Below are 15,011 nucleotides of genomic sequence, written 5' to 3' on the forward strand. Positions count from 1 at the left end.
GCACCCCTAGAGTGGGCACTAACTGCCCCTTGTCAGGGCTTGGCTGAGCGAGGAGGATGCCAGGATCTGCAGCGATTTGTCTCCCCTTTCTTCCTCACATTCCCCCAGCTCCTGCTGGTGCACGGCAGCTTGTTGCTCCTGTGCACCGCACATGTGCAGACTCCAGGGCAGGGCCTTCTGAACCCTCCGTGTGAAACTCGGCAAAATACAGAGTTTCTGACAAGTTCTTGCATTAATGGTGGGGACAGGCAGCAGAATCAGCCTGCTCTCCTAAGACGGTCTGCCTGCCAAGTGCAGTGGCAGAGCTGAGAAGGACCTCTCCTCATCAGGAGCTAGAGACCACCCATCTAGCTTCGCACAGTCTTGCATTATCCAGCAGAGACTTCAACCCCAGCATGGTCTGGCCACTGCCATCAACAAGAGATCCAGCACCCCTCGCCCTCCTCCCTTGCCCAGTTCAGAGAGAGCCTTACGGGACAGACGGCTGTTGTCGGGCTGGTTACTGCTCTGAGTGCTCGTGCCTGGGTCGTCCCTCTGGATTTGCTGCTCTTTGCTGGCAACAATCTCTGGTTTTGGGCGCCGGCCTGTGCAGAAGGGAGAGGTGGAATCAGTGACACGGAGACATGGCCCAGAGTTAATTTTTGCTGTGATGAGAAAACACAGCCATGATGCCGAGGTAAGTACTCTCTTCAAATGGCCTTAGGGGTTCAAAGCACTCCACCTGCAGGCAGGAACTAAAGCTAAAGCAGCACGTTTGTTAAACTGTTAATAGGTCCCCCCTCATATTTAATTTTCTAAAACTTTGAATTGTTTTTCTTGAAATGTTACTAGATTTCTGCCTGAGAAGGTGATAATTAGCACAAGACTGGGGCCTGAGGGGAGATGTGAGCAAGCCCACCACCATGGGGAAGATTGCTACAAAGGGAAAGCCATTCCCCACACCTGCTGGAAACGTGAAAAGCAGCTGGGGGACAGAGGGACTTAGCGTGGACATTTGGAACATCATTTTAGTGGCAAAGATAGCTTGGCACCAAGCAGACTGCATGGGAAGGTTTAAAGTTTCCTTTAGTGCAGGACAAGCTTTTAAGGACAGATTAGACAAACACCTGTTGGGAACAACCCCCACAGACTGATCCTGCCGCCAGGCAGAGGATGGATTGAACAAGCTCCTGCCTTCCCTATTTTCTTCAGTTCTGCAGGTGTCCAGCTGAGACACAGAGGGAGGAGGGGACTTAATCCAACCCAGGTGCAGGGGAAGACCTGATTTCCCCCATCTCATTTCAACCCCACCCTCCACTTTTCCTTCTGACAAAGTCACTTTAAGCTGAGGGCAGGTGGGTTTCCAGACCCGAAACAGCCCCTTTGTCCTAAGGCTGGTGCCTGTGCCTCAGGGCTGGGTGGGACATCTCAGAGGGGCTCTCCCCTGACTGAGAGCAAAACACCCAGGGAAAGGTTTGACCTTTACCAGTCCGGAAGGTCACCATGGCCGTCTGTCCCTCGCCGGCACAGTTGTGAGCGGCCATCTCCACCTCGTAAAGGCTCCCAGGGTCCAGCCTGGTGAGGGTCAGGCGGTGCTGCGAGGCTGGGACGTCCCTCACTGCCCAGCTGTCCGAGGCGTTGGTGACCTGCTGAGAGACCAAGGCAGGCGTTGCAGAGCTGGGGGCAGGCTGGGCTTCTCGCCTGCATTGAGCTCAGAAGCCTCCATGACAGGTTGTGTATCAGCCAGGGCTACCCTCTCTGCCTGCAAAGGAAGGACATGTTTCCAGCCTGATTTTGCAAAGCTGAGGGATTCAGTAATAAGAAAGACAAGTCACTAAGAACCAAGAAGTTTTCTTGACTCCAGAGGTTTTTTCAGCCCTGTCCTGTCTGCAGGTCCCCTCAGATACCACAGTCCCTCAACACGCATAAGGCTCTGGAGCAGGCGTGCCCACAAAAGGCAGCATTAGCCTGAGGCCTGAGCTGCTTTAGGAGCCCAATCTGCCCTGCAGCCCAGCTGCTGAGCTACTCATCCAGACACTGGCCATTGCCATGGGATGAGGTACCCTGGACCTAAATCATTTGACTAACAGCTTTTTATCCAGTTTTATCCAGCCACACCGCTGGCACATTCTGGCTGAAATGAGGAACCATAATGTTTGAGCACAGGTTTCTGCAGAGAAGAGAGACCCTGTATGGCCATGGCCCCCAGAAAGGCTTGGAAACATGGTTCATTTTTCATTGATGCCCTAGGAAGAGGGGGAGGGAAGGTGGGACCTTCCTCTTTCTCCCCAGCTGCAAGGATAATATTTTTGCAGGCAAATAGGCAGGACACTGAAGTGACCCGGTGCCGAAAGGAGCATTAGCAATGCAGGCAACGCAGCAAAACGGAAATGCCAAGACTCTGCCGTATCATTCATCTTCTCCAAGAGTTTGACACTGACTGATTAATGCCTGCCTCGTTTTATTTTTATTCTCCAGTCTGCAGAGTTGTGAGGCCAGGGAGGGGAGCCCTGAAGAGTGCTAGTATCCAGGAAAGAAAAAGAGAAATTCTTAAGAAACAAAGATAACAGTTGCATGGCATCTGTCTGCTTGCAGGCTGCTGAGATTTTAGAAGCAGCGTAAAAGCACGGAAAAAGAGACATCTGTAGACATTTTCCAGAGGAGAAGCAGACCCTTGCCCAGTGCAAATACATCGTACTTTCTTTATAGCTGTCCTTCACAAAGAGCTTTTCCATTTGTTGCTGAATTGATTCCTTCCCTCTCAGCACACAAGCTTTTCCAGTTGGAGATGTCAAAACCAGATCATTATATAACTTGATCCTAAGGTTCTCTGACAGAAGGAGACTCTCTCTAATCAAGTTTAAGGGTTATTTGGACTAATTCCTTTCCACACAATCCTTAAGCATCCTGAGAAAGAGTCTCCAGCTGAGAATTTGGACTACACTGAAAACATATTACTGCAAACTGCAGTGACCCATGGTGACCTTCACTGCCCTACAGCCCCTTCCAGGTGAAGCGCTGAAAAACAAACAAAATATGGACAAACTCCAGCCTGCAAGTTAAGATTGTGTGCAGAATTGGTAGTTACATGATATGTCACTGGGGGACAAATCTCTTATTGTCAGGCAAACAGAGCCAATAGGCTGGTGATGCTTTTGGCATCTTCTGTTTTTTATTGAAGCTTGCCCTATTGTGTTCTTGTGTTGGCATCTCCTGCCTTTGTTTTAAAGAGCTCTTTAAAGAGATGGTTAGCTGAAATCCTCAGCTTAAGTTTTGTTTAGAAAGAAATCAAGGATGTGCAGGGATTATAACAGGCTCCTATTATACCATATTTTCACAAAACTAAACAATTCCAGGAAAGTAGAGATATATATATTCACATATAATTGAAAACGGTGCCTTGCAGTGGCTGGGAATCCAAAACACGCCAGATCTGGAACATACTCAAACCCCAAAGCAAAACCTGCCTCTACTGCAACTCCCTGCCTTCCCAAAGGAAATACAAGCAGCAAACAGATAAATTCAAGCTCCTTTTTTCCCCACTTATCCCCAGCAAAATGGGAAGAGATGCTCTATACCTCAAAAGCGGAATTTTTACCTCAACAGTGCTGCTGTGTTTAGAGAAATTGCCGGGCTACAGCTCTGCCTGCACTTTGCCCGTGGTGCTGAGATGCACCACAGAGGGCAGGGGCCCTTGGGCTCAAGCAAGGCTCGGCAGTGCACCCTGCGCTCATGCTGTGCTACCAGCCCAGAGACATGCTCAACAGCACTGCCTTTCAGTTTCCAGAATAAAACCGGTGGTCGAGGAGCTTCCCAGAGGATTTGGTATGGCCATGACAGCTCTCTGCCAGCTCCTCACAGTCACTGAGCGTGGGTACTTCAAAGCTGCTGAGCTGGTCAGGTACATGCAGCAGCAAGAGGCTGCTGCTCTGTGTCCTGCAGCCTGAGCCTTTCAAGGCAGAGATGTCCCAGTGGCTTGCGCTGAGATAAAAGCACTACAGAGCAAGGCACTCCACAATCTGCCCTCAGGACTTCCTACTCGTATAAGCACACAACTGGGAACTGGAAGCTCTTCAGACTGGAAATACCTGTATGTGCACAGGCCCTCTGTGTGTTTAGGCAGAGGGGGACCACTATGGGCTCTTCTTGGACAGCTCGGCAAACCTCCTCTTGCAGCCTATACTCATCACAGCTCAACAGGCTGAGGCTGCAGCAGAAGAGGTCCCACCAACCAGTGCCACCAGTGAGCAATGGGTGCCCCCACCGCAACACACCTGCTCACAAGGTGTGAAAACATGCGGTGAGGCCACGGGCCCGTCTGTGGAATGGCGCAGAGGAAAGATAGGAGCAGGGCAAAACAGCGATACCTTGCGATGCTTCACCACATAATAGAGGATGGGGGCTCTGCTGTCAGGCCGGGGTCTCCACACCAGATCGTAGCTGTCTGTCTTGGATGTCCGGGGAGAACTGAGGATGATGGGGGCCTCAGCTGGAGACACCAGCTCACCGTTGGCTGCACACTGTGGAGATGCTGCCAGCGGGGTTGTCCCAGGCTTTGGCAGTGCAGCTTTATCCAGAGGCAGCTTTAAGGCACTGTCCCTGGAAGGTGGCGTTGGAGGCTGAGCCGAGCCCAGCTGGGCATCTCGCCCAGGGTTGCGTGTAGCTCCTGAAAGACAAGGTGTAGAGGCAAGGTGAATGCCCATCCCAGCCTGCAGTGAAAGCAGAGCTCCTTAAAGAACTCAGAAGACTGGTGCTACACACCCATTGCAGCACAGGTATCTTAGACATATCATGTCCCAGGCAGTGCTGCCGGCTGTGTCACTCAAGGAGGTGTTGGCAACAATCTCTCCTTTTCCTGCTGTAAACCTAACAAATCTCACCAGAGCCTCTCTGACAACAGCCCTTGGCCACATGGGGCATCCCCCCACTCTGAAGCCCCTCTTACCCTGGGTAAGTTCAGCAGGGTCCAAGGAATCAGCTGGTACCTCTTCTACCCCAGGTGAATCCACCCGTATCAGTGTTTATGCTCTTGCTCAGTGCAAGCTCAGAGGCAGAGCTGAGTAAGCCATGGGGTAAGGCACAACACCCAGATGGCCCCTCATGTAGAAGGAGCTCAAGTATGCACACGTGGCACTGCACTTAGAAGCAAAACCCCTACCATCTGTTCCTACAAGGAGATATGGAGACCCTACTCAAAAAAGTACTTAAAGTGTAGGGTAAAAGGGAGGGAAGAGCAAGGCAGCTCCAACACAAGCAGGAGGGTTACACACCAACTTTCTTCTGCTGCTGCCTCTGCTCTTTCCCTGTATGTTTAGGTTCTGGGATGGAATGGTCACAAGCTTGGAGAGGGGGACCTACCTGGCCTGGCTGTCCTCAGTTGCACCATGGCTTGCGCGCTGCCGACCTCGTTCTCCGCCATGCACTGGTATATACCGTCATCCTCAGGCCCCACGCTGACCAGCCGCAGTGCCTTGCGGGACAGCCGCAGCCGATGGCTGGCGGAGAGGGGGACAGCGTTGCGCAGCCACATGACGGAGGGCTGGGGGTTCCCTCGCACCTCACAGGTGAACTTGGCGCTCTGGCCCCAGGGAATGATCTGCTGGGACAGCTCCATGGTGACCTCCGGTGGCTCTGTGCAGGGGAAAAAGCAGGGCTGCTGAGTGTCACTTGGCAGGGAGGACAACACGGTCATGGTTTTGTGCATTCCTCTCTGGAAGGGACAAGGACAGAGTGATGGAACTTCAACCCATCCCGAAGACCCACTCCCCTTGTGGGGGCCTGCAGGTATCTGCTTCATTGCACCTCCCCTTCAGCATTCACGTGAACTGCAAGGAGAGGTTGCCCAAGGCCATCTGCTCCTCTCAGATGACAGGAGCCACCTACAAGTCCACCTTTTCTGAGCTGAAAAGCTACTCCACAAAGATTGCGCTTGTGCCAAAACAACACATTGGCACCTGGATGAAACGCAACCCAATAAAACATAGGCTTAGCCTCTCTAATGCTTGTGAGAAGGGATAGGTTGCATGGTAGAAATATCAAAGGTGGAGTATTCCTTACATTTCCCACATCACAGAGAGCTTCCTGACAGAACAGAACAAAAAAGCAAGACGCTCTGATGTCTTCCTTATGCCAATGTCAAATATGACCAAGAAGCAGCCAGTCCTCCACTAGAAAGTGTTAGAGCAAACCCAGTGCCACAAATGACAAGAGAAGAGCTTCTGCAGAGAAAGGAAGGATCCACCATCTCCAGCCCATGGTGGGAGCCAGGAGGGAGGAACTACCACCCTCAAGGAAGAATTTGTCCCATCTCCTAGAAACTGGAACCACAAGAAGAGGTGTGCATTACACTGTGGTTTGTCCAGGGAGAGGAAGAGTACAGCAGCACTAGTATTTTCTTCTGAAACCAGTGGAGAAAGTCCAAGCCCTTCCTGAAACAAGGGCGATGGTAGCACTCACCAAACACCTGCACGTTGTAGAAGATGAATGCAGCTCCAGCCTCCCCAACCCCGTTGTCAGCTGTGCAGCTGTAGGTGCCCGAGTCTTCCTCACTGGTGGGGTCAATCAGGAGGTTGCTGAGCAGGAAGCGTGTCTTGTTGTATGCAGAGACACTGGAGCCATCCTTGGCCCAGCTGACCCGGGGCGGGGGGATCCCGCTGGCCACACACTCTAGGATGAGGCTTTGGCCCTTGGTGACAATGATGGTCTGAGCTTCGGGGGGGTAGATTATCCGGGCTGCCTCTGCTGTGGAACCTGGTGAGGAGAGGAGGAGGAAGGAGGTGAGTGGGAAGGAAGGTGGCCAATGGGAAAGTGCCCTGTGTAGAGTGCAGGGAGGGGTAATGGTAGGGCTGGAGCGCTGCTCCCCTGTGCTGGGGCAGATAAACAGCAACATGGGCCAAGAGGCCTCAAGGGATGTGTGCACACAGCAATTGGTCTTGGAAAAGGGCCTTTGTTTGCCCATCACCAAGAACAAATCCTGAGGAATCAGAGAATCATTTTGGTTGGAAAAGACCTTTAAGATCATTGAGTCTGACTGTTAATGTAGTACTGTCAAGTCTAACCCTAAACCACCTCCCTAAGAACCTCATGTATGCGTCTTTTAAAGGTCTCCAAGGATGGTAACTCTACCATTTCCCTGGGCAGCCTGTTCCAATGCCTGACAATCCTTTCGATGAAGAAATTTTTCCTGATATCCAATCTAACAGCAATCCCAGGAGTGTAAACTTGGGGGCTTCTGCTGCTGGAAAGCAGTTTTCTCAGCAACTGATAATGTTGGTTCCCACAGAAAACCAGCTGTGAAGGCACTGGTACACGCGCCCGGGGCTGGAAGCACTATGGAGAAGACATGCAGTGCAGGTAGAGCAGCTTACGTCTCACACGGAGCCTCTCACTGGAGACGGAGGTTTTCACCTCCTGCGTCACAGGGTTGTAGGCAGCACATTTGTAAGTCCCCTCATCCTCTTGGCTGGCATTGACGATCTGAAGGTTCCCGGATGGCATGATAAGGTAATTGTCTGTAGAAAGAGAAGAGGAGGTGGCACGTGTTCACAAGATATACTTCTGTGCAGACTCCTGGAAGACATGCAGGACTGTGAAGAAAAGGTGGACAAGCAGGAAAGGGAGAAACAACGTGATAACACCAACAGCACTGAAATTACCCCTTTTGGTTCACATATCAGGGGAGAAATGATGCAATGATTGAGGGAATAGAGCTTCAGGTGAAGTTAGCTTGTCACAGGTACATGCAGTAGATGGAGTAAAGCCACAAAACTCAGATCCAAATTTAAAAATTTCCCCAAATTCAAAGTTGCCTTTATCCAGGCTGGGCTGGAAGAACACAAACATATGGAGATGCCCAACGAAGAGTGACACTGTGCATCACCAAATTCTGCTTCCTTTCACCTTACTGCAGGCTGGTGTTAGGCATGGCTCCCCAGTACCAGGCAGAGGGGACATCAGGGAGACCTGTCAGAGACCCTAAACTCAGCTGTGCTCAGACCAGCAGCAAAGGGATAATGAGGAGGCAGCTGGCAGAGAAAGCTACTGCTAGTAGGGAAGGGTAAAAATGAGAGTCCTGGGAGGGGACCCAGCAGGACAGACCCCTGTGGCACTCACCTCGGGAGGCCTCTAGCCACTCCTGCTTCACGCTGTAGCGGACCTGAGCCTTGGGATGACTTTCGGGCAGGTCGCAGGCGATCACAGCCGTGTTCCCTTCATCCACCTCGATCACATGCTGGCCATCGAACTTGAAATCTTTGAGATCTGCAGAAAGAGTGATTGACAGGGCATCTCAGTGGCTGGCTCACCACTTTGGTGTCAGCTCATCCTCTCTCTGCAGACCTGGGGCTGTTTCATTGTGGTGCTGGCAGAGGACCGCCACGTCCCCAGCAGCTAGGGAAACTGGCCTGGTTTCAGAGCTTTATTTCTTTTTTCTCCTCCTCCTTCCTACAAATGGGTAACTTGAAACACAGCTTCTGTAGAAACTGCCTGCTCCACGGCTGAGAAACTGGGTGTGAAAAAACTTGGCCTGAGAGGAAAAAATGAGCCAAATTACTGCAGCAAAGGGCAGCCAAAAATGGTCCTTCTGCTGCCTGCTATTTCAAATGCTGCTGCTGTCCTGCTACCAAGAATCTAACTGTAGTCATAGCTCAGGGAGCCCAGGCTGCTTCAAGGGTGTACAGAAGCCAAGTGACATGGTGGGAGAAGGTGTGTGAATGCTGGATGCTCCCAGCACTGCCCTGAGCTCCTCCAGCGCCTGAGCAGCTGGCGTCTTTGCTCCAGGCATTCTCACTCCCATCAAATATCTCACAGCTGAGGGCTGGTTAAGCATGAGACCTTGCATGTGCCCCAGCAGTGCACACACCCCAGCTTAAAGAACAGGGACTTGCAAGGAAAAGCAGCTCCTCCTCTACAGGGCACAGCTGCCCCCACCCTAAAGCAGCCATGAAAACACCCCATCCCAGCACATGTCCCTCTCTGAGGCTGTGATGTGGGTCGCTCCACCAGCAGGGCCGATGCAGGCAGCAGCATTGGAAGCACAGGGATGGGTGGAAGGAGCACTTGACTTTTTGTTTTCTTTTCCCTGTTTTTCAAAGCGCGAGCAGAGGACTGAGGTGAAACCCTGCAGATCTGGCAAGGCAGGGAAAATGCCAGCCTGTCCCCACCAAACCTCCCCAAGATGAAACCAGTCCCCACTCTTCTTGGGCACGATGGCAAATCTTGCCGGGGCACTGCAAGCCCAGAGTTTGTCTGAGTCAGTCTGTGCTGGGAGGAAGAAAGTTTTGTGCCAGAAAAAAAAGCGCCACATGCACATTTTTACAATGCCGTGCACCAGCCCAAGCGACCACTAGTGACAACTGCACGTCCTGCTGTCAGTCACAAATCCTGCTGTCACATCAAGGCTCAAGCCGGACCATCTTCCCTGGGACCCAGTGCTAACACACGTCTCCTGAGCGGCACGCCACTAAATATGGACAAGACCACACTTCCTTTTAAAAACCCCACGCTAAGGCAGCGCCTCGCATCCGTCAGCACGGCCACAGCCATGGGCTGTCAACAGCTCCCTCGCCCCTCGAAACCCATCCCGGGACGTGGCGCCCGTGACCTTGGGCAGTTTGGAGAGCTGGGGGGAAGCAGGAGGGCTGTCGGCAGGCGGACGGCAGGCAGCCTCCCTTGGCAGCCCCGGCCAGCAGAAAAATGTGGTTTTGTTCTCTGGGAAATGCAGCAGCGCTCCAGGAGCAAAAGACAACTCTGGCTCCAAGCTTCTCCCACCCACAGTCATGGAAAAGTGACATGAAATTTCTCAAGCAGACTTTCTGATTAAAGCAAGATCCTTCATGGAGTTTAAATAAAAACCAGCTCTCTTGGCAAGGCGGCAAGAAAGCCTCCCCGAGCGCGGCGCGGAGGGGCTGCCGGGCGGCTGCTGGGGGAGCCAGCGTTCCCGGGCCCAGATCTGAGGGAAGGGGAGGAGGTTGAAAAAGAAAAAGGGGAGGTTTTGCAATGTCATAAAAATGATTTGCAGCGAACATGCTTAATACTTCTGGAATTTCTTGGCATCGTTCAATTAAAAAAAAAAAAAATAATAAGAAAAAGAAGGAATATGGGTGAACTTCAGAAATGTGATTAATCCTTTAAGACAAGCTGAGGAGGGGAGCCATGTTTCCACTGGGTATTAAAGCCAGATGAAGGTTAACTCTTAACTTGTGAAAAGCTGGCAGCGCCTCACACTCCTCCAACAACGAAAGTTATTGCTGGGGAGGGGAAGGGTGCGGGATATTTTCTCTTCTTTGCTTTTTGTATTTGATGAAGGAATAAAATAGCAAGAGCCACAGAAATGGAAAGAGGTGGAGAAGAGGAGAGAGCCCAGTGTCTGTCTGCCCACATCACGCATATTTCTCCCATCAACAAAATATAAACGAGCATCAGGAAAATTAATGTGCGCCTTGGTGGTCTGGATTCATCACAGCCAAATTAAGATTTCAGAGCCAAGGCACAGGCTCCAGCAATGCTGGCAGGGATCTGCACACACACACGCGTGCACGCACGCACGGACCCCAAAGAGGAGAAAGGGCCCAGGAGCCTGGAGGAAGAGCAGACCCACAGTCCTGGCACAGCAGAGATGGAAAATGATGTCCCCGTGCCAGGAGACCCCTTGGGACAACCTTGGGCTGGGTGGACATGGGTGTCCCTCACATGCAGCCCCTGAGATGGCAGCTCAGCCCATGGCTCTCACAGCTGCAAGTGCTGCAGCCCTTGGCGGGTGGCGGGACCCTCGAGTCTTCCTGCCTTCCCCTCCCAGTGCAGCCATGGCGGATGAGGGGCAAAGCTGTGGATGGAGGGGGAAAGGACAGAGAAAAGGCATCCTGGGGTGGCCTGAGGAGCAGAAACTGGGAACTGCTGGAGAAGCAGAGTGAAATCGGCAGAGGAGAAGGGAAAAACATCAGGTCGGCACTGGGACAAGCTATTTTCCAATACGCAAGTGTACAAGCTTCCTGCCAAACTACTTCCCTAAATTCCTGCTCCCCCACAGTGAACAAGAAGACTGTTTTATTTGCCAGTGGGTTTCGGCCACGGGCGGTCTCAACCACCCTGCTCCCCACTGGTACGGGCACATACAGCCCTGCATTAACACTGATGGGTCGGCTGGAACTGGCAAGGGGTGGTTGGGGGCACCACTGGCCCTGTGTGGGGGGCACCCCCTCTACGTGGGACACTGAGCCCCTTCACACAACACTTTGCACTTGGCCCCAGAGCAGCAAAACAGAGGTGACCATGCTGGGCTAGGACACACAGTTTTGCCCTGGGGGCTTCAAAGGAACCCCCCCGAGATGTGGGGAGCCAACACGTGCCTTCCCCCAGCAGGCAGCAGAGGCAGGGGAGGAGGAGGAGGGGGTCAGTGTCAGGGGGATGCAGCACTCACCCCTTTGGCTGCCCAGCTGGCAGCAGCCACGCCTCACGTCTGACATGCAATTTGCACCTTGGGTCTGAGTCCCACCGCAGCTGGGAGAAACCACATCCCCTTCTCCACTGGCTGGGTTTTCCTTTCCATATGGCAGCGCCCGGTGTGCCAGCCCATGTCCTTGTCCTTAAAAGACACACTTAACCACAGGCAAGCAGCAAGTCCTCATCCACAAGCCACCGGCTGGGAGGTGCTGCGGACAGACAGTGCTGCCAATCCCAGCCGTGCTGGGATAACAGGATTATTTTTTTCCTCTTTTTTTTTTTTTTCCCCTCCTTTTTCTTTTTTTTTTTTTTTTTTTTTTTTTTTTGTTGTTGTTGTTGTTTTGTTTTCTTTCGAAGGGAGTGCAACCGAAGGACAGTGCTTGTGTCCATCTGCACCCCTCTCTGAGGCACATCGGGGTGAGCCGGGGCGCAGGGAGGGTCAGCCCTGCTGCTGGCTGTGCCGCTGTCATCAGGGAGGGAAACCAGCTGAATCCCAGGGCTGGGGGCCAAGCAACGAGGCAAGCGAGACAGACCAGATTAAATGAATGGGAGACCATAAATAATTTCAGAGAAGCCGTAGTAAATAAAGTGCCGGCCCTCAAGGTGGAAGTCCTCCTTGCTGTAGGGAAAGGTGAAGGAGGGAAGGCAGGGGCCCTGAGAAGGGGAATGGGCAGGGATGGTGGACCCCAAGCCTGAGGGAAGGCGCCCTTCACTGATCTCCCCTTGACTGACAGAGAAGCCCTGGGTTACGGCTGTCACTCACTGCCTGGTCAGTGCCACAGGAACCTGGGCACCTGTGCTGTCCCCATCACCCCTTGCTACCTTGAGGGGACAGGCACAGCCCTCTGGCCTCCCACCTGCTCACTCACCGCCAAATGCATCCCCCCTGCCCTGCCCCACTCCCCCATGCTGCCCTGGGCCCATTGCACAGCCCTCATGCCGCAGCTCCACCAGCTCAAGCAACACCAACCGTGTTTTCTTTCTTTCTCCTCCTCACGCCACCTCTGCCCCCAGCACCAGAGCCCCCCGTGCCTGCTCAGCAAATGCTTTTCGAGCGTGCAGTAGCCCCCTTCCCATCCTCCCACCATCCCCTCCGGGGAGCCATCAGAGGAGAGGCCCAGGCGGAGGAAAATGAATGAGGCTGTCTTCAGAAAGCAGCTGCAAATTCCTGGGGGATGCCCAGCCCGACCTGGTGCAGGGTCATTGCCTGCCAGCGCCACACGCTGAGGCCCTGCTTCCCCTACGTGCTGCCCCAAACCTGAGGGCTGCCCTCACCGGCAGTGCTGATGGAGGGACGTGGGGCCCATGAGCCTCACTCCTCCCACACCATCCCCAGGACACCAGAGGCCTACACTCCTCTTGTCCCTGGCCATGGCGGATATACTGGAACAGGTGGAGTCTGTTTGCTGCACCCCTCATCTATTATTTTGTTTTTAAATGTCACATCTATCCAGGTCAGGCTTGCTGCTGTGCTCCCTGCATTGATTTTGCAAGCGCACGGCTGAATGGTGAGAGCCGCGCGGCTTTCAGCACTTCTGCCCACCGGCTTTGCTTCAGTCCCACCACCAAGGGCTCACTACCTTCTGAGCCTTTTGCTGTTGTAGGACCAGCCCACAGCACCCTGTTCATGTCCCTGGTGGATTTATCTGGCCTCACCAGAGCCTAGGGCAGCCATACCTTTTTCATATACAATCTCCACCCAGGAGAGGGGCTAGAGCAGGGCTTCCGGTGTCATGGTAAATTTGCCACCTGCAAGTGGGCAAAAAAAGTATCCTTCTATTCCTTGCAGCTCTCAGCTGTACGAAGGCTTAGGGCCTGGCTCAGACAACCAGGAATACCTCTGCCCCATCCAGTCAAGCTGTCCTGGACTCCAGCCCATTACTGCCGAGCTGAAGGGCTGCAACTGGGGCCATGCGGGGCTGATCTTGGGCAGCACACCAGCAACCAACAAGTATCACAGAATCATAGGATAGTTGGGGTTGGAAGAGGCCTTCAAAGGTCATCTAGTCCAACCCTCTGCGATGAGCAGGGACATCTGCAACTAGATCAGGTTGCTCAGAGCCCCTTCCAGCCTGGCCTGGAATGTCTCCAGGGATGGGTCATCTACCACCTCTCTGGGCAAACTGCCAGTGTTTCACCACCCTCATTGTAAAAAATGTCCTCCTCCTGTCCAGCTTGAATCTCCCCTCCACAGGCTGCCAAGGTCAACTGTGGTATCATGGAGCACCAGGTCAGCTCTAACCATACTCAGAAGTACCCAAGTAGTGCCTGAATTGCTGCTCCTTTTGTTCCTTTAAGAAATCTTCCCTTTGTGCAAATCCCTCCTCCCTCCAGTCCTCAGCTATACAATAGCTATTTTATCTCAGTTGGAGCAATTTAATGCTAGTTTCAACCAGCCCTCTGAGCCAGGGAGAGCAGAGAACTCCGCATTGCTGTGCCACAGACGGGAGGAGGTATCAGTCTCAAGGCTACCCTGTGGCTGCCAGCATGACAGTGATGGTTATCTGTTTGCTGACCGTCAGCAAAACACAAGGAGGCCTCGAAAGACCAGGCACGCACAGCCTGGGGCACTGGAAGGGTGTTTTGTCCAGCAGAGGAAGAGAGAGAGAGGAGTGGAAATACCTTAAAAGTTGGCCAGATGATGTTACCTACACCCCCTGAAACCTAGCAAGACACTTTTTCCCATGACTCCAGGTCCTCTTCCAAAACAAACCTAAACCTTGAAAATATTTCCATACCCCACCCTGCTGCTTTTATTCACTTTCTGGTTTCACTGTTCCCCTGGCTCCCCAAAATAATTTTTGGATGAGGCTAAGACTTTCAGATGGTTTACTTTCAGCCTAGCAAGTGATCTGGAAGAGATGTACCCAGTGCTACACTGACCTACCACGGGTTTCCCTCTCCACTCCCAGAGCCGCAGTCCCACTGAACCAGCTCAGAGCAAGGCCCTGTAGAGGAGGTCTGGAGCTGGACTGAGAGCCCATGGCACATCTGCTACCATAGCTTTCAGACTCAGTTCCACCACAAATCTGTTCCCTCTGTTATTTCAGACCATTGCAAAGCCACTGTTGAAAGCAGCCTCCAGCTCACAAACTTGTTATTTGAACCCCTCCAGAAGGTTTCCCTCCTACACCTTCAGCCCCATATCTTTCCTGGGCTGCCTTCTGTCTCTCTCCACTCGCTGATTGCCAAGACTTCCCTGCCTGGGAGCTCTCTGGATGCATGGAACACAGCCTTTGCCATCCCCAGCTCCCCTGAAGGACAAGGGACCCACGCAGCACAGCCCAGGGCTGCTCCATGATGGATTAGTTGCTTGTTCACCCAACTTCTGGCTCCAGTTTCGTGCACTCCACAGAATGGTGCTCCTGACCTCCCCTCAGTGGTGGTGCCTTTGCCATGGCAGGGACCGCAGCAATGGGCAAGCCTCCTCTTTTGCACACCCGTCCCCAGGAGGTGATTTGGCTCCTGGAGAGGGCTGATGGACTACTCAGTTGTGGCTCTGATTTGCCCTGAGGGACATGGTGGGACCTTCCGGTCTTCTAGGACCTGTCTCCCATCCACCACTGATGCTAGACCAAAGCAGACAGCTCAAA

The 15,011-nt window shown here is 52.9% G+C and overlaps 1 protein-coding gene across 4 annotated transcripts in view; it reads right to left on the reverse strand.

The window, feature by feature from the left end:
- The window catches only part of BOC (BOC cell adhesion associated, oncogene regulated), a 56,781-nt gene that overhangs the window by 7,584 nt on the left and 34,186 nt on the right, over positions 1 to 15,011 (reverse strand). For 3 of the 4 annotated variants that reach the window (XM_082063830.1, XM_082063828.1, XM_082063831.1), the window contains exons 4-10: positions 8,092 to 8,238; positions 7,347 to 7,490; positions 6,436 to 6,729; positions 5,338 to 5,610; positions 4,347 to 4,645; positions 1,466 to 1,628; positions 474 to 584 (exon numbers count right to left, since the gene is read on the reverse strand). In XM_082063830.1, coding sequence (XP_081919956.1) covers positions 474 to 584; positions 1,466 to 1,628; positions 4,347 to 4,645; positions 5,338 to 5,610; positions 6,436 to 6,729; positions 7,347 to 7,490; positions 8,092 to 8,238 — 1,431 coding nt within the window. The remainder of the gene's footprint in view (positions 1 to 473; positions 585 to 1,465; positions 1,629 to 4,346; positions 4,646 to 5,337; positions 5,611 to 6,435; positions 6,730 to 7,346; positions 7,491 to 8,091; positions 8,239 to 15,011) is intronic. The other variant, XM_082063829.1, reaches the window with a different exon arrangement.

Source organism: Streptopelia decaocto (genome assembly GCF_964273445.1).
Source record: "Streptopelia decaocto genome assembly, chromosome: 1".
NCBI lineage: Eukaryota > Metazoa > Chordata > Aves > Columbiformes > Columbidae > Streptopelia > Streptopelia decaocto.